Source organism: Pelophylax lessonae, assembly GCF_965119305.1.
Source record: "Pelophylax lessonae genome assembly, chromosome: 3".
Classification (NCBI taxonomy): domain Eukaryota; kingdom Metazoa; phylum Chordata; class Amphibia; order Anura; family Ranidae; genus Pelophylax; species Pelophylax lessonae.
This window is the reverse complement of record NC_138770.1, coordinates 671,744,930-671,765,147: the sequence shown is the minus strand read 5'-3', so window position 1 is coordinate 671,765,147 and position 20,218 is coordinate 671,744,930. Positions and strand designations below refer to the sequence as shown.

At 45.3% G+C, this 20,218-nt stretch overlaps 1 protein-coding gene across 2 annotated transcripts in view; it reads right to left on the bottom strand.

The window, feature by feature from the left end:
* Positions 1 to 19,585: 19,585 nt before the first annotated feature.
* Positions 19,586 to 20,218, bottom strand: part of RNF8 (ring finger protein 8) — a 25,210-nt gene continuing 24,577 nt past the window's right edge. Inside the window, exon 8 of one of the 2 annotated variants that reach the window (XM_082248960.1) lies at positions 19,586 to 19,852. In XM_082248960.1, the coding sequence (XP_082105086.1) occupies positions 19,656 to 19,852 (197 nt within the window). In that variant the 3' untranslated portion in view covers positions 19,586 to 19,655. The remainder of the gene's footprint in view (positions 19,853 to 20,218) is intronic. The other variant, XM_082248961.1, reaches the window with a different exon arrangement.

The following is a 20,218-nucleotide window of genomic DNA, read 5'->3' as shown; positions in this document are numbered from 1 at the left end:
GGGTCAGGGTTCCCCTGCATCTCCTCCCTTCTCCTCCTTCTCCTTGGCCAATAGCATGGCTTCTCCTTTCGGGCAATCGGGAAACGGGTCTCAGGACCCGCTTCCTGATTGGCCAGGAGGAGAATCTGTGTGACAATAGCGAATATTCATTCGCTATTGTCACACAACTGGGTGGGCTCAGGGCGCGGTGCCCACCCTTTTTTGAAGCCTATTAGAGCCTCTGGCTCTAATCATGTGCTTCAAAAGAAAAAAAACCCAATTGGAATCCATGTGTCCGGCGCCCTGCATGTAGATTAGAGGGCCGGACGCATGGATGGGGGGGCGGCGCCCCTGCGCCCAAAGACAGGCCGCCACTGGCGGCCTGGCATTTCCCAAGGCGGGTTTCGCTGTTGGTGACAACAGTGCACCATGTCTGTGTCGTGTCTGACGAATTGAAGTCTCCACCGGAAGCCTGTGAGAGTGACAACGCGGGAGTACAATTAGGATACGGGACGGAGCGTTGTCACCCTCTAACAGGAAGCGCCAAAGCAAGAACCTTCACGGCGGAATCACCGGGGATTATATTAAACCCTTTTCTCCGACCTAACACAAATATGCGGCCTCACTGGTCTGGGCTTTAATCCGTGGGGACGCATATGTGTGCATTTCCCTTTGTGCTGGGAGCGCGCCGCAAGGACGTGACGTCATAGAGAGCCCCAGGCCACGTATTAACGATCGGGACCCCCGAACTCTCGATTCCGTGCCACCTGTTCACTGTGATAGCCTCTGATGGGCTATCACAGTGATCGGCCCCATTTTTCTTCTTTCTGAATGGAGAGTGGGGGGAAGTGTTTTCTCTCTCCTTGCAGAGTGGGGGGAAGTGTGTAAAAAAAATAAACAAATAATAATAAAAAAATAAACAAATAATAATAAAAAAATAAAATACAAAAAATACCTAGATCAAGGTTCGATCTAGGTCAGTGCCAGGGTTAGAGTTTGGTTCAAGGTCGGAGTCAAAGGTCAAGGTCAGTATTTTTTTGGACAGCATTTAATTTTTTTTGTTAATTAGTATCAAGTTGTTTTAGGTAGGATAAAAAAAAAAAGCAAAATGCTATTGTTTCTGGGCTGTACTACAACAAATAACACGCACATATGTGGTATTGCTGACATCCTCAGGAACAGGAGGATTTTTAGTTTGGTTGTTCTTTGGTGGAAGGTTATAGTAGTACCAAGAGATACAATATCTCACAAAAGTGAGTACACCCCTCACATTTTTGTAGATATTTTATAATATCTTTTCATGTGACAACACTGAAGAAATGATACTTTGCTACAATGTAAAGCAGTGAGTGTACAGCTTGTATAACAGTGTAAATTTGCTGTCCCCTCAAAATAACTCAACACACAGCCATTAATGTCTAATCCACTGGCAACAAAAGTGAGGACACCCCTAAGTGACAATGTCCAAATTGGGCCCAATTAGCCATTTTCCCTCCCTGGTTTCATGTGACTCATTAGTGTTACAAGGTGTGAATGGGGAACAGGTGTGTTAAATTTGGTGTTATCGCTCTCACTCTCTCATACTGGTCACTGGAAGTTCAACATGGCACCTCATGGCAAAGAACTCTCTGAGGATCTGAAAAAAAGAATTGTTGCTCTACATAAAGATGGCCTAGGCTAGTGATGGTGAACCTTGGCACCCCAGATGTTTTGGAACGACATTTCCCATGATACTCAACTACACTGCAGAGTACAGGAGCATCATGGGAAATGTAGTCCCAAGACCTCTGGGGTGCCAAGGTTTACCATCACTGACCTAGGCTGTAAGAAGATTGGCAAGACCCTGAAACTGAGCTGCAGCATGGTGGCCAAGACCATACAGTGATTTAACAGGACATGTTCCACTCAGAACAGGCCTCGCCATGGTTGACCAAAGAAGTTGAGTGAACGTGCTCAGGGTCATATCCAGAGGTTGTTTTTAGGAAATAATCGTATGAGTGCTGCCAGCATTGCTGCAGAGGTTGAAGGGGTGGAGGGTCAGCCTGTCATTGCTCAGACCATACGCCGCACACTGCATCAAATTGGTCTGCATGGCTGTCGTCCCAGAAGGAAGCCTCTTCTAAAGATGATGCACAAGAAAGCCTGCAAACAGTTTGCTGAAGACAAGCAGACTAAGGACATGGATTACTGGAACCATGTCCTGTGGTCTGATGAGACCAAGATAAACTTATTTGGTTCAGATGGTGTCAAGCGTATGTGGCAGCAACCAGGTGAGGAGTGCAAAGACAAGTGTGTCTTGCCTACAGTCAAGCATGGTGGTGGGAGTGTCATGGTCTGGGGCTGCATGAGTGCTGCCGGCACTAGGGAGCTACAGTTCATTGAGGGAACCATGAATGCCAACATGTACTGTGACATACTGAAGCAGAGCATGATCCCCTCCCTTCAGAGACTGGGCCGCAGGGCAGAATTCCAACATAACGACCCCAAAACACACCTCCAAGACAACCACTGCCTTGATAAAGAAGCTGAGGGTAAAGGTGATGGACTGGCCAAGCATGTCTCCAGACCTAAACCCTATTGAGCATCTGTGGGGCATCCTCAAATGGAAGGTGGAGGAGCGCAAAGTCTCTAACATCCACCAGCTCTGTGATGTCATCATGGAGGAGTGGAAGAGGACTCCAGTGGCAACCTGTGAAGCTCTGGTGAACTCCATGCCCAAGAGGGTTAAGGCAGTGCTGGAAAATAATGGTGGCCACACAAAATATTGACACTTTGGGCCCAGTTTGGATATTTTCACTTAGGGGTGTACTCACTTTTGTTGCCAGCGGTTTAGACATTAATGGCTGTGTGTTGAGTTATTTTGAGGGGACAGCAAATTTACACTGTTATACAAGCTGTACACTCACTACTTTACATTGTAGCAAAGTGTCATTTCTTCAGTGTTGTCACATGAAAAAGAGATAATAAAATATTTACAAAAATGTGAGGGGTGTACTTACTTTTGTGAGATACTGTATATAGCTAAATTTAAAAACATATATATTTTTTTATACTGTTTTGGGCGAGTTTTCTTTTGATTAAAAAAAAAAAAAAAAAAAATCAGGAGATTTCCATTACCATTTACCACCAAATGAAAGCCCAATTTGTCTTGGAGTTAAACATGTGCGTCATCTCCCAGTTTGGGTTCAGCACTGGTGTCCCAGTCCGGTGTGACTGGTTTGGGCTGTTCAGAGGAATGTGGAGAAGTGGAGATGGTGAGGATGGAGAGGAATGCTGCGGGGGCGGATCAGTATCTACATCCAATCAGAACGCTTGGGAACCTTTGGAAATCAGTAGGCCTGAAAATAGGGGTGGGGCAGTGGGCGGGGTTTACGAGGAGTGTCGCTGCTGTCACTCCTGCAAATCAGCAAGCAGCTGGAAAACAGAAGGAGGGCCAGGCAGTAACGTACTTGTTACCAAATTTGATTTGCATTTAAACACAGCCTGCCTAGGAACGCCCACTCCCCTAGACTGACACCCCACCCATCAAGGCATTTTGATATTTGCATAACCCCTCCCAAGAGCCAGCCCATTGGCTGAGGTGTAGGGTGCTGTGATGTCTTCAGGAAGCTATGTACAGGCCCCTCCCACCAGCCATGATCTGCCTGCATTGCATAGAAAACCACAGAGACCCAGTGATGACATCAGGTCTAAAATAAAATCTGTAATGAAAGCAGAAAGGATTTATCCACTTAAGCCCCGGAGGATTTGGCTGCTAAACGACCAGAGGGCATTTTGCGATTCGGCACTGCGTGACTTTAACGGACAATTGCGCGGTCGTGCGACGCTGTACCGAAACGAATTTGGCGTCCTTTTTTTCCCACAAACAGAGCTTTCTTTTGGTGGTATTTGATCACCTGTGCGATTTTTTGATCACGCGCTATAAACAAAAAAATAGCGTAAATTTTGCAAAAATAGCAATATTTTTCCCTTTTTTTTATATGAAATTCCCCCAAAAAAAAATGTAAAAATCAAAATTTTTTAATATTTTCGGCCAATTTGTTTTATGCTACCTATGTTTGGTAAAAAAAATCGCAAAAAGCGTATTTTGATTGGTTTGCGCAAAAGTTATTGCGTTTACTAACAAAGGGAAAGATTTTTGTCATTTTTGTTGTTTTTTTTTTTAACGCGTAATGGCGGCGATCTGCGATTTTTTTTGCGGTACTGCGACATTGCGGCGGACAGATCGGACCCTTGACTGACATTTTTGACACTTTTGGGGTTACCAGTGACATTTCTACAGTAATCAGTGCTATACATATGCACTGTTACTGTAAAAATGCACTGGTAGTGAAGGGGTTAACTTTATTTGAGAGGGAGGGGCTGTGTGTGTCCCTAGGGGCGTGATTCTAACTGTGATTGGCTGTGGCTTCAACTGTTTGCAGAGTGATCAATGGATCTACATAGTAGATCCATGTGATCATCTCTCATACAGAGAGGAGAATGACAGGCAGCTTGTTTACACAAGCTGCCTGACTATCTCCCTCTCCCCCGCCGATCGCAGAGTGGCCGGCGGCGATCGGGTCCGCCGGTCACACGCGCGGGGGGGTCCGTGACCACGCGGGAGCGGGAGCGCGCCTCCGGCGGCGCGCGCTCGCTCCCTAAACCCTCACAGGCGAGCGACGTAGACCTACGTCACTTTGCCTGTGAGGGGCTGACCGCCGCCGTAGATAGTCGTGCGGCGGTCGGCAAGTGGTTATTGAAAATTTTCATTAGCATGGTTATTGGGGGGGGGGGGGGGGTTATAAATATAAGAAGAATACATTTTAACCAGTTATGGACCGGAAGGATTTGCCCCCTTAATGACCAGGCCATTTTCTGTGATTCGGCACTGCGTTACTTTAACGGACAACTGCGCGGTCGTCCGACGCTGTACCCAAAGAAATTTTATTATTATTATTATTATTTATTATTATAATTATTTGATCACCTGGGCGATTTTTATTTTTTGCGCTATAAACAAAAAAAGAGCCACAATTTAAAAAAAAAAAAAACAATATTTTTCACATTCTGTTATATAACATTCCCAAAAAAAAAAAATTTAATATAAATTTTTTTTAACATTTTAGGCCAATTTGTTTTCTGCTACATATTTTTGGTAAAAAAAAATTGCAATAAGCGTATTTTGATTGGTTTGCGCAAAAGTTATCGCGTTTACTAAGTATAGGAAAGATTTGTCATTTTTTTTTTTTTGCGGGACTGCGAGATTGCGGCGGACATATCGGACCCCTAACTGACATTTTTGACACTTTTGGGGGTACCAGTGACATTACTACAGTAATCAGTGCTAAAAATATGCACTGTTACTGTAATAATGACACTGGCAGGGAAGGGGTTAACATTGTTGGTGATCAAGGGGTTAAATGTATGCCTCTTGCTTACTGACGTGTGGGGGGGGGGGGGAGGGGGTAGTGTGACACAGACACAGATCACAGGTTCAGCTATGCTGAATCCTGTGATCTCCTCTTGTCTGTTACTGAGAAGATCCGCCTGCTTTGTTTACCTAAGCAGGCGGGTCTTCTCCCCATTTCCTGTGCGATTTTTATTTTTTGCACTATAAACAAAAAAAGAGCGACAATTTTGAAAAAAAATAATATTTTTTTCACATTTTTTTTATATAAAAATTCTCAAAAAAAAAGTAAAAATCAAAATTTTTTAATATTTTTGGCCAATTTGTTTTCTGCTACATATTGTTAGTAAAAAAAAATTGCAATACGCGTATTTTGATTGGTTTGCGCAAAAGTTATCGCGTCTACAAACTAGGGGAAAGATTTTTGTCATTTTTATTGTTTTTTTTTTTTTTACTAGTGATAGCGGCGATCTGCAATTTTTTTGTGGGACTGCGACATTGCGGCGGACAGATTGGACCCCTAACTGAAATTTTTGACACTTTTGGGGGTACCAGTGACATTACTACAGTAATCAGTGCTAAAAAATATGCACTGTTACTGTAATAATGACACTGGCAGGGAATGGGCTAACAAGGGGTTAAATGTGATCAAGGGGTTAAATGTGAGCCTAAGGGAGTGATTCTAACTGTGGGGGGGGGCGTGGCTTGTGAAAAGATCATAGAGACATGTGATCTTATATAGAAGCATCACAGGCACTCTGACACTGGCAGGGAAGGGGTTAACAGTACTGGTGATCAAGGGGTTAAATGTGACCCTAGGGGTGTGATTCTAACTGTGGGGGGGCGTGGCTTGTGAAATGATCATAGAGACATGTGATCTTATATGGAAGCATCACAGGCACTCTGACACTGGCAGGGAAGGGGTTAACAGTACTGGTGATCAAGGGGTTAAATGTGACCCTAGGGGTGTGATTCTAACTGTGAGGGGGCGTGGCTTGTGAAGTCAACACAGAGACATGCGATCCCATATAGCAGGATCACATAACCTCTGTGATCACTTCAGGGAGAAGGACAGGCGGCTGTGTTTACATCAGCCGTCCGTCCTTCTCTCTCAGCTGCGGGAGATTGCGAGAGGCCGGCGGCCATCGGAGCCGCCTGTCACATGCACTAGCTTCCCAGCTGACGAGCGGGGGGCGGGAGCGCGCGCAATTGCCCCCCCTAGCTCCTCCCAGGTGAGGGCGGTACATGTACGGGACTTTGCCTGGGAGAGCCAGGCTGCTGCCGTACAACTGCAGCGTGCGGTCGGCAAGTGGTTAAGCTCGTGCCCCTGGAAACCCAGGAGACTTTTGTTTTGGCTGTCATGTTTGCCCTTACTCCTTTTTTTTTTTCCCCACTAACTCCTTTGGCGCTGGATACAATTCCCATCATGCCTGGTCATGTCTGCGAATGTCAGAGTTTTACAATGCCTCATGGGACGTGTAGTTCTGCAACAGCTGGAGGGCCGTCGTTTGAGGATCCCTGGGACCCTCCTACTCCTTATTCAGAACCTACAGAACAGAAGCAGGTTAGAATCTGCACCAACGTTCTACAAAGCCCATGGCTTCCTGGAAGAATGGAAGGCGGGTGAAAAGTGTGAACAAAGCAAAGTGAGATTTGAATCATTTCTTTACACACACAGGGCCGTCTTTAACCACTTAAGCCCCGGAAGATTTTACCCCCTTCCTGACCAGGGGGTATTTCGCGATTCGGCACTGCGTGACTTTAACGGACAATTGCGCGGTCGTGCGACGCTGTACCTAAAAGAATTTGACGTCCTTTTTTTGCCTCAAACAGAGCTTTCTTTTGGTGGTATTTGATCACCTGTGCGATTTTTTGATCACGCGCTATAAACAAAAAAAGAGCGTCAATTTTGCAAAAATAGCAATATTTTTCACATTTTTTTTATATGAAATTCCCCCAAAAAAAAAAGTAAAAATCAAAATTTTTTAAAATTTTCGGCCAATTTGTTTTATGCTACATATGTTTGGTAAAAAAAATCGCAAAAAGCGTATTTTGATTGGTTTGCGCAAAAGTTATTGCGTTTACTAACAAAGGGAAAGATTTTTGTCATTTTTGTTGTTTTTTTTTTTAACGCGTAATGGCGGCGATCTGCGATTTTTTTTGCGGTACTGCGACATTGGGGCGGACAGATCGGACCCTTGACTGACATTTGTGACACTTTTGGGGTTACCAGTGACATTTCTACAGTAATCAGTGCTATACATATGCACTGTTACTGTAAAAATACACTGGTTGTGAAGGGGTTAACTTTATTTGGGAGGGAGGGGCTGTGTGTATCCCTAGGGGCGTGCTTTCTACTGTGATTGGCTGTGGCTTGAGCTGTAAGGACACTGATCAACGGATCTACATACTAGATCCGAGTGATCAGTATCCTAACAGCAAGGAGAATGACAGGCAGCTTGTTTACACAGGCTGCCTGACATTCTCCCTCTCCCCCGCCGATCGCCGAGTGACCGGCGGACATCGGGTCCGCCGGTCACACGCGCGGGGGGTCCGTGACCACGCGGGAGCGGGAGCGCGCCTCCAGGGGCGCGCGCTCGCTCCCTAGACCCTCACAAGCTAGTGACGTAGCCCTACGTTAGTTTGCCTGTGAGGGGCTGACTGCCGACGTAGATCGGCGTTAGGCAGTCGGCAAGTGGTTAACACAGGGCAAAAGGGGCAGCTGCCCAGGGCCCAGTCATTGGTGTGGGGCCCAAAGAAGCTGCCCCTTGAGCCCACACTGCCTGCAAATAGTTGATTTGGGAGGGCCCAAGAAAATGTTTGCCCAGGGCCCAATAAATATTAAAGACGGCCCTGACCCCCCCCCCCCCCCCGATGATCCTTCCAGCAAAGTACAGACAAATCCCATAATCCCGAGCGTGCTGCGGGCTCTCTCCGGAGATTATATAGAGGAACAAAACATTCTGCACCTTTATAATAGGAGGAATAAAAATAGCCGTATGGCAGATATTGTGTATCACATGACGTCGCATTCATTCCCCGGGGGGCTGGGATTAGAATGTAAAGAGGTCAGATTAGTGCATGAACTACTTTGAAGTCGCTGCAGATTTAAGTATAAGAATGGTTCTCTTTGGAAATCAAATCATGAGGAAGTATTTTTTGTCATGCGACTTTGATGTCCAAAGTTGCATGATCAGTCGCACAAATGTGAATGGAGCCCAAAGAGAACCTGTCACCAAGTAAAATATCAGTGCGAAAAGTCTCGGATGGAAGCTTCCGTTCCTATACCTGGGCTGCTGATTTAGAACTAATTTGTGTACAGTGTTACAATGTAGAGTACAGTTGTGCTCATAAGTTTACACACCCTGGCAGAATTTATGATTTCTTGGCCAGGTACGTGAACCACTTTCACTTGTTTATCCTTCCCGAGTACATTGTGGTTTAATGACTTTACTACCAATCTGTATATAGACCCCCCTTCATTACCAGCGACATTTTCCAGCTTTCTGTGCTGTAATAGTTTGACTGACGTTTACAGTTGTGCTCATAAGTTTACACACCCTGGCAGAATTTATGACTTCTTGGCCATTTTTCCGAGAATATGAATGAGAACACAAAAACTTTTCTTCCACTCATGGTTAGTGTTTGGCTGAAGCCATTTATTATCAATCAACTCTGTTTACTCTTTTTAAATCACAATGACAAAAGAAACTACCCAAATCACCCTGATTAACCGCTTCCCGACTGCCCGCCGCCGATTTACTGTGGCCCTCCGGCACGAACTGATGTAGACCTATGTCGGTCGCGTGCCTGCAGCTAGGGGGCGAGTGCATGCCGCCACCGGTGCGCTCCCGCCCCCAGTCAGCAGCGGGGACTTTGATGCACGGGGCAGGTGGTCCGATTGCCGCCTGACACCCGCGATCGCTCCCTGCTGAGAGAGAAGAACGGTCAGCTGTTGTAAACACAGCCAACCGTTCATCTCTCTGGAATGATCACAGAACCCCTGTGATCCTTCTATATAGGATCCCAGGTCTCTGTGGTCATTTCACAAGCCACGCCCCCATACAGTTAGAAACACTCCCATAGGCTCACATTTAACCCCTTGATCACCCACAGTGTTAACCCCTTCCCTGCCAGTGTCATTATTACATCACATGTCTCTATGATCATTTCACAAGCCACGCCCCCCCATACAGTTAGAATCACTCCCCTAGGCTCACATTTAACCCCTTGATCACCCACACTGTTAACCCCTTCCCTGCCAGTGTCATTATTACATCACATGTCTCTATGATCATTTCACAAGCCACGCCCCCATACAGTTAGAAACACTCCCATAGGCTCACATTTAACCCCTTGATCACCCACACTGTTAACCCCTTCCCTGCCAGTGTCATTATTACATCACATGTCTCTATGATCATTTCACAAGCCCCTCCCCCATACAGTTAGAATCACTCCCCTAGGCTCACATTTAACCCCTTGATTACCCACAGTGTTAACCCCTTCCCTGCCAGTGTCATTATTACATCACATGTCTCTATGATCATTTCACAAGCCACGCCCCCCCATACAGTTAGAATCACTCCCCTAGGCTCACATTTAACCCCTTGATCACCCACACTGTTAACCCCTTCCCTGCCAGTGTCATTAGTACAATAACAGTGCATATTTTTAGCACTGATTACTGTAGTAATGTCACTGGTCTCCCCAAAAGTGTCAGTTAGGGGTCCAATCTGTCTGCCGCAATGTTGCAGTCCCGCTAAAAATTTGCAGATCGCCGCCATTACTAGTAAAAAAAAAAACAATAAAAATGACATAAATCTTTCCCGTAGTTAGTAGACACGATAACTTTTGCGCAAACCAACCAAAATACGCTTATTGCGATTTTTTTACCATCAATATGTAGTAGAAAACAAATTGGCCTAAAATGTTAAAAAATTTAAATTTTTAAATTTTTTTTTGGGAATGTTGTATAGCAGAATGTGAGAAATAAGTTTTTTATTTTTTTCAAAATTGTCGCTTTTTTTTGTTTATAGCGCAAAAAAATAAAAATTGCACGGGTGATCAAATACCACCAAAAGAAAGCTCTATTTGTGGGGGAAAAAAAAGGACGTCAATTTTATTTGGGTACAGCGTCGCACGACCACGCAGTTGTCCGTTAAATTAGCGCAGTGTTGAATTGCAAAATAGGGCCTGGTCAAGAAGGGGTGCAAATCCTTCCGGTCTTAAAGAGGAAGTAAACCCTCCTCAGGAAGTTGTACCTATAGGTAAGTCTATATTAAGGCTTACCTATAGGTACTGTAAATATCTCCTAAACATGCACCGTTTAGGAGATATTTACCTTACATGCAGCCCGTGATGTCACTGGCGCATGCGCTCTGAAGGAACGGCTGCTGGTGCCGTTTCTTCAGAGCCCCATGCCGTGACCGTCGGCTCCCGCGCGCCTGCGCGGGAGTGACGTCACCACGGCTCCGGATGCCGAGATCCCGGAAGACGGGCGACTGGACATGACGCCCATCATACAGGTAAGCACGTCACCGTGGCCGGATGCCGAGATCCCGGAAGACGGGCGACTGGACATGATGCCCGTCATACAGGTAAGCAGGCGGCACGGCGGGGGCTCGTTCTAAGGTAAGTATTTCATAATGAGCTAGTATGCGATGCATACTAGCTCATTATGTGTTTGTCTTTCAGGTTGCAAAAAAAAAAAAGTTTCATGAGTTTGCAACCTCTTTAAAGCGGTTAAGAACTGGGGTGTGTAAACTTTTGATCAGGGTGATTTGGGTAGTTTCTGTTGTCATTATGATATAAAAAAAGAGTAAAGACAGTTGATTGATAATAAATGGCTTCAGCCAAACACTAACCATGAGTGACAGAAAAGTTTGTGTGTTATCATTCATATTCTCTGAAAAATGACCAAGAAATCATAAATTCTGCCAGGGTGTGTAAACTTATGAGCACAACTGTAAACGTCAGTCAAACTATTACAGCACAGAAAGCTGGAAAATGTTGCTGGTAATGAAGGGGGGTCTATATACAGACTGGTAGTAAAGTGGTTAAACCACAATGTACTCGGGAAGGATAAACAAGTGAAAGTGGTTCACGTACCTGGCCAAGAAATCATAAATTCTGCCAGGGTGTGTAAACTTATGAGCACAACTGTACTCTACATTGTAACACTGTACACAAATTAGTACAAGTGAAAGTGGTTCATGTAGATCAGATCTTCCGTCTGTTTGTTTCCGGCTTCCTCATTTGCATTTTTCTTATTTTTATCCAGAGCATTTAAAGCGGAAGCTCCCCTGCATGTTGGGAGTTCCCCTCCACCACATTTCCTAGAGAAATTAGTGTGCGTTTCAGGTCATATCTACAAAAAAAGAAACACTTGCCCAGGCTCTGACACGACTCCTGATGAGCATGTAATGGTAAAGAGTCCCTGGCACAGCTGAAGCTCTTCTTCATTTCTATTGGCTGGAAGGAGCACCATCTGTTAGTTGGGCCTAGACACGTACGGTTTGTTTAGTTCCGAGTCGAAATTTGGACAAATTTTTCGTTATTTCGGATGTATCTGAATTTCCGAATTACAATAGTAACCAATTTAACCAATTTAGGACTGCTCACAGTAATCCTACTGCGGCAGTGCAGCTCCCCTGGGTCCAGCGACGTAGACCTACGTCGCTGGACTCCTATTGGTCTTGGCGGCGCGCGCGTGCCGCCGGAGGCTCGCTCCCGCTTTGTTTAGACACAGCGGGAGTGGGGCCAAAGGAGGAGAGGCGGTGATCGTCGCCTCCCTTCCCCGATCGTCGGGGAAAGTGTGAGAAGACCCGCCTGCTTATGTAAACAAAGCAGACGGATCTTCTCAGTGACAGGCAGGGACAGATCACAGGATTCAGCATAGCACAGTGGTGTAGTGGTTAACACTTTCACCTAGCAGCAAGAGGGTCGCTGGTTCAAATCCCAACCACAACACTGCCTGCCTGGAGTTTGCATGTTCTCAGTGTGCCTGCGTGGGTTTCCTCCGGGTACTCCGGTTTCCTCCCACACTCCAAAGACATGCTGGTAGGTTAATTGGATCCTGTATAAAAATTGGCCCTACTGTGTATGCATGAATGTGAGTTAGGGACCTTAGATTGTAAGCTCCTTGAGGGCAGGGACTGATGTGAATGTGCAATGTATATGTAAAGCGCTGCGTAAATTGACAGCGCTATATAAGAACCTGAAATAAATAATAATAGCTGAACCTGCGATCTCTGTATGTGTCACAGAAACCTCCCACACACTTCAGTAAGCATGAGGCATACATGTAACCCTTTGATCACCCATAGAGTTAACCCCTTCCCTGCCAGTGTCATTATTACAGTAACCATGCATATTTTTAGCACTGATTACTGTAGTAATGTCACTGATCCCCCCAAAAGTGTCAAAAATGTCAGTTAGGGGACCAATCTGTCCGCCGCAGTGTCGCAGTCCTGCAAAAAAAAAAAAAAAAATCGCAGCCATTACTAGTTAAAAAAAAACAATAAAAATGACGTAAATCTTTCCCTTAGTTAGTAAACGCGATAAACTTTTGAGCAAACCAATCAAAATACGCTTATTGCGATTTTTTTTTACCAAAAATATGTAGCAGGAAACAAAATTGGCCTAAAATAAAAAAAATTTGATTTTTAACCACTTAAGCCCCGGAAGATTTTACGCCCTTCCTGACCAGGGCCTATTTTGCGATTCGGCACTGCGTGACTTTAACGGACAATTGCGCGGTCGTGCGACACTGTACCCAAAATGAAATGGACGTCCTTTTTTTTCCCACAAACAGAGCTTTCTTTTGGTGGTATTTGATCACCTGTGCGATTTTTTGATCATGCGCTATAAACAAAAAAAAAGCGACAATTTTGCAAAAATAACAATATTTTTCACATTTTTTTATATGAAATTCCCAAAAATAAAAATGTAAAAATCTTAATTTTTTAACATTTTTGGCCAATTTGTTTTCTGCTACCTATGTTTGGTAAAAAAAATCACAATAAGCATATTTTGATTGGTTTGCGCAAAAGTTATTGCGTTTACTAACTAAGGGAAAGATTTCTGTCATTTTTGGTGTTTTTTTTTTAGCGAGTAATGGTGGCTATCTGCGATTTTTTTGCGGGAATGCGACATTGCGGCGGACAGATCGGACCCTTGACTGACATTTTTGACACTTTTGGGGGGACCAGTGACATTACTACAGTAATCAGTGCTATACATATACACTGTTACTGTAAAAAGACACTGGCAGGGAAGGGGTTAACTTTATTGGAGAGGCAGGGGTTAAATGTGTCCCTAGGGGCGTGATTCTAACTGTAAAGGGATGTGGCTTTTCATGTAACCACAGAGACATACGATCCTACATAGCAGGATCGTATGATCTCTGCAGTTACACAAGGGAGAATGACAGGCGGCTTTGTTTACATTAGCCGTCTGCCTTTCTCCCTCTGTAGCGGACGATCGCGAGTGACCGGCGGACATCCGAGCCGCTGGTAAACTCGCGCTGGAGTGTCCGAGAACGAGCGGGGGGGGGGGGGGCACAGGTGATCAAAAGAAAGCTCTATTTGTGGGAAAAAAAGACTAAATTTTTGTTTGGGTACAGCGTCGCACAACTGCGCAATTGTCCGTTGAAATAACGCAGTGCCGAATCGCAAAATAGGGCCTGGTCAGGAAGGGGGTAAAATTTTCCGGTCTTAGTGGTTAAAAATATCCGAATTAATGAAATTAAATTCGGACAAAATTCTAATGCGAATCAAATTTGAAAACGGATTCAAATTCAAAAGCTAAAATTTATGGAATTTTTCTTTTTTTCATTAGTAATGGCGGCGATCAGCGACTTATAGCGGGACTGTGACACTGCAACGGACAAATCTGACACTTTCTGGGGACCAGAGACACCAATACAGTGACCAGTGCTAAAAATATGTCACTGTACTAACGACACTGGCTGGAAAGGGGTTACCATCAGGGGCATTTAAAGGTTTAAATGTTTTCCGAGGGAGTGTTTAGTTTGGGGGAGGTGCTTCTACTATGGGAAGGCAGAGATGCGCGTTTCTGCATAGCAGAAACACAAGATCACTACCCCCCCCCTTCTCACAGAACAACGATCTGCCTTGTTTGCATAGGCAGACTGCTGTTCTGCCTCTCTCGGGAACGATCGGTGGGTGTCAGCGGTCCTATCACAGCGGTAGCGGGTCGCAGGCGGAACGCGTGCACACCCCAGACCCAGACATCGCGTCTGCCAGACCCGCTGAGTCTTTTCACAGCAGTAGCGAGTGACGCGGGCGGAAAGCGTGCACACCCCAGACCCAGACATCGCATCTATCGGACCCACTGAGTCTTATCACAGAAGTAGCGGGTAGCAGGAGGAACGCATGCACATCCCAGACCCGGACATCGCGTCCACCAGACCCGCTGAGTCTTTTCACAGCAGTAGCGGGTCGCAGGCGGAACGCATGCACACTTTAGACCCGGACATCGTGTCTGCCAGTCCTGCTGAGTCTTATCACAGCAGTAGCGAGTTGCAGGCAGAATGCGTGCACACCCCAGACCAGGACATAGCGTCCACCAGACCCGCTGAGTCTTTTCACAGCAGTAGCAGGTCGCGGGCGGAACGCGTGCAAATCCCAGACCCGGACATTGCATTTGCCAGACCCGCTGAGTCTTTTCACAGCAGTAGCGAGTCGCAGGCAGAATGCGTGCACACCCCAGACCAGGACATAGCGTCCACCAGACCCGCTGAGTCTTTTCACAGCAGTAGCGAGTCGCGGGCGGAAAGCGTGCACACCCCAGACCCAGACACCGTGTCTATCGGACCCACTGAGTCCTGTCACAGAAGTAGCAGGTCGCAGGCGAAATGCATGCACACCCCAGACCCCGAAGTGCAGGATCACCTACCGAAACGTGATCCTGAGCAGAGGAGCTGCTTCTCCATCGTGTAACCATCGTTTAACCGTCGGCAAGCGGTTAAATGAACAAGCTGAAGTTAGAAGCTGATTGGTTACCATGCACAGCTGTACCAGATTCTGAGCAATCCTGTTTTAGTAAATCTCTCCCCCCCAACCCCACCCCCATAGTGTTCCAGACGATTGCTCCTTTTGGTAAAGCAAGCAGATGCTGATTTTTGACAGCAAGGCTCTGGCTGCAGGGCTGGGCGGGGCCCCGCCAGTAATCTGACTATGCTATCTATATACACCATCCATTGGCATCCTGTATCTGAAAAGAGGAAGCAGAGATATGCAAAGCGGCCCCATCCACACACACCTGACTCCAGTGTTTGGCATATTCAGAATTAAAGAGAGAACGGGAACTGGCAGGACCGTCAAATATTTTAGAGGAACAGAAGCGGGTGCAGCCGAGATTTACTTTACACAAAATTAAAGTGGAACTTTACCTAGAACTTCATAAAAAATAAATAATAATGTTCTTTAGCAAGGAACATTCATTCCACATAACTACTTAAGCCCCGGAGGATTTGGCTGCTCAATGACCAGGCCCTATTTTGCGATTCGGCACTACGTGACTTTAACTGACAATTGCGCGGTCGTGCGACAGTGTACCCAAACGATATTGACGCTCCCCGCTGAGTCTCATCACAGCAGTAGTAGGACGCGGGCGGAACGCATGCACACCCCAGACCCGGACATTGCATCTGCTGTGATAAGACTCAGCGGGGAACGTCAATATCGTTTGGGTACACCGTCGCACGACCGTGCAATTGTCAGTTAAAGTCACGCAGTGCCGAATCGCAAAATAGGGCCTGGTCATTGAGCAGCCAAATCCTCCGGGGCTAAAGTAGTTATGTGGAATGAATGCTGCCTATGACCCCAAGAACATCATCCCCACTGTCAAACATGGAGGTGAAAACCTTATGCTTTGGGGGTGCTTTTCTGATAAGGGGACAGGACGACTTCCCTGAATCAAAAGGGACGATGGACGGGGCCCATGTACAATCAAATCTTGGGTGAGAACCTCCTTCCCTCCGCCAGGGCATTGATATGGGGTTGTGGATGGGTCTTCCAGCATGACAATGACCCAAAACACACGGCTAAGGCAACAAAGCAGTGGCTCAAGAAGCAGCACATTAAGGTCCTGGAGTGGCTTAGCCAGCCTCCATACCTTAATCCCATAGAAATAATGTGGAGTTTGCTGAAGGTTCGAGTTATCAAACGTCAGCCTCAAAACCTTAATGACTTGGAGAGGAGTGGGACAAAATCCCTCCTGAGGTGTGCAAACCTGGTGGCCAACTACAAGAAACGAGTTTTGCCACCAAGTACTAAGTCATGTTTTGCAAAGGGGTCAAATACTTATTTCACTCATTAAAATGCAAATCAATTTAGAACTTTTTGAAAATGCATTTTTCTGGATATTTTTGCTATTCTGTCTCTCACTGGTAAAATAAACCGACCATTAAAATTATAGACTGATCATTTATTTGTCAGGGGGCAAACGTACAAAATCAGCAGGGGATCAAATACTTTTTTCCCTCACTGTATAATAATAGGTTTGTTTTTTTTGTTTTTTATAAAAAAAACAAGCTTCAGAACAATTTAATTCCACTCTAAAGCAGAACTCCACCCAAAAGGGAAAGCCATTCACCAAGCGCAGCACGCTTCGCACATGCGCAGTGGGGAACCCGCTGTGAAGCCGCAAGGCTTCACTGCCGGCCTCTGTTACCTGAGATGATGGCGGCGGCACCCGAAAGCCGACTCAGGTGAAGACATGGCTGGATTTGTGAACAGGTAAGTGTCCCAATATAAAAAATCAGCAGCTGCAGCTACAGTATTCGTTTTTTTTTCTGAAGAAGCCTCGCTTTAAGGCAGATGCTTAAAGGGAATACTGTTGCCAAAAGAGGAACCCGGTCCTATGTGATACCACCAACAGCCTCTCCTCACGGAGCTCACGTTGTCTCTAGCTAGCTAGCTGGCTAGAGATAACGTGAGCTCCGTGAGGAGAGGCGGTTGGTGGCATCACATAGGACAGTATTCCCTTTTAGCATCTGCCTTAAAGTGAGGTATGCACTGGACAGACTGATTCCTCTGCAACAAACGGATACTTTCCATTACCATATTTGTGACTACCAATATATGCTTGGCGGCTAATAAGGGACAAACCAGTGGAGCCATATGTGATATGTCCGCACACGATTGGACACCCCATCTTGACCAAGGGGTTAAGCATGTTAATAATGCCTGCTCTGTAGACAATCTTTCAGGAATCGCCTGAGGAAGCGACCAAGCGAAACGCGTCACGATTCCACGTTTACCACAAGTGAACCCCATATCTGTATGATCTCTCATCATGATTTGTCATATACCTCGTATAAGTTGCCTTAGTTATTAGAGGCATTGGGGCTCTAGTGGCTAACTAACTCTGTCTTACTATTAATGTGCATGTATTTATCATGTTTTATTGAACACGTCTATTGTTATATTTTGTACGTCTATGTGAAATAAATGATATATATATTTTTTTTAAATGACTGTTGTATTTGTTCCCACCAAGATCAGCACCTAATAGTAGCCTAAAAAGTCCCAATTTACTCGAGAGGTTGAGAGACCCCATTGTTTTATGGGATTCCCTCATTCCCCTCTTCTTTTTTCTCTATTGCAATTACACAGGGACGTGGCAATAGTGGGATTTAGAGCATGTCTCATCTATTTCATATATATATATATATATATATATATATATATATATATATATATATATATATATGAATATGAGTCACCTATGGAAATTTTTTTTTTTTTTTTAGGTACCGTAGTTTGTCACCATTCCACAAGTGTGCGTGATTTTAAACCGTAACATGTTAGGTATCTATTTACTCAGCATGACATCATCTTTCACAGTATAAAAAAAAAAAATTGGGCTAACTTTACGGTTTTGTTTTTTTTTTAATTTAGTGAAATGTATTTTTTCCCCAAAAAATCGTGTTTGAAAGACCACTGCACAAATACCACGTGACAAAAAAATTATGCACTGACTGCCATTTTATTCTCCAGAGCAATAAGAAAAAAAAAAATGATATTACATCCCCACTACACTGGCCACAAGGGCGGGGGAGGGGATGATACATCCATAGTGTGGAAACTGCACAGACAGCCAACCTGCACAGGGGATGGAACCATCAGGATCTCACACACACAGTCCACACAAAAGGACGAATATATTATATATATATATATATATATATATATATATATATATATATATATATATATATATATATATATATATATATATATGTGTGTGTGTGTGTGTGTGTGTGTTTGGGGGTTCTAAGTAATTTTCTAGCATAACAATACTGATTTTAACTTGTAAACAACAAATGTCAGAAATAGGCCTGGTCCTTAGGTGGTTAAACCATGTAGACACTTATTTTTAATGTTTTACGTAACTATACCTGTAAAAGGGGCCGGCCTGAAGTGACCTAGCAGGGCTTAAATACAGCCAAACTTGTTTGGCTGTACTTCTCCTGTGGATCAAAGGACTGTAGTTCGTTCTGCACTCCTATGACCTGGTTTCAGCAGACAGCGGGCTGAAGCTCGTTGTCTGCGGACGTCACTGAGCTGGTCCAGGCTTGGGAAAGAACACGACAATGGAGTCGGGATCCGCCCATATGCCTGGACAGGCACCCGGCTCAGCGAGCCGCTGAGAGCCCGAGCCAGCCACTCCCGCCCCATCCACAGCCCAGCGCTCCAGTGAGCGCAGAGCAGAGAGCTGCTGACTGATAGTCACCAGGTCTCTGGTCAGGGAGCTGTGAGAACCGAGCGATCGGCAGTGTTTGATCGCTCGGTTCTCAGTGTTAGTGCCGGAGGGGGAACGATGCCGCCTCCACTAGGCAAGTAGGATTCAAAAATAAAAACCCATCCCACACTTCTTTTCTATTTCTGACTAACGTTCCATTATAAATCAGATACATAAGTGAGATCACAGTTTTGGGGTAACATACACTTTAATGTACACAACACCCCACAGTTATAATTATAAATGGTTTCTGACAACAAAACAAAAATAACTAAAACACAAAGTATTGTTCCCAAAATCGACCGTGTGCGTGTGTGTGTAGAGTTCTCGGCTGTACACTATACAGAGCAAATAAATAGACCGGTTCAAAAAAAAAAAAAAAACCCAAAAAGACTCTCCTTTAGCTGCACTCACTATATACAAAGTCACACGACTTGTCATTTAATGCTTATTGTGCAAGTCTGAGCTCTCCGTGGGAGGGATGCAACCAGCCCCGTGGGCCCATTGGCATCGTTCATTGGTGGAAGAGTAAGTCCTCATAATCGTCCCCGGAGTCCAGGCTCAGCTCGCTGTCTATTGAGGTATCCAGGTCATCATCACTTTCCTCCAGATCGCCGTAATCGCTGCTGTCAAAGAAGAAGATCGAGAGATCCGAGGAGCTGCTGTCACTCTCTGCCGCTGTGAGGTTTGCGGTTGCTGACTGCGCCAGCTCTGCCAAACAGAGAAGACAAACTTCATTACATGGGCAATTACAAATGTCATTATATATATATTTTTTTTTTTTTTTTTTTAAACAATTCTTGTAATCCTGCAAAGTTAGGTAAAGCGGAGCTCCACCCAAAAGTGTTATCTGCCTCCCCCTCCCCTCCAGTGCCACATTTGGCACTTCACGGGAGGAGCGGGTACCTGCTCCCACTTTCGGGTGATCTCGCCACCCCCCTCCACCTGTCGGTGGGCCATTCACAAAGCGTAGCGAGCCGCAAGGCTTCACTGCCAGTTTCCCTTAATAAGCAGCACCCGAAAGCCGATGGAAAAACCAGCTGAGGTGAAGACATCACTGGATTCCTGGACAGCTAA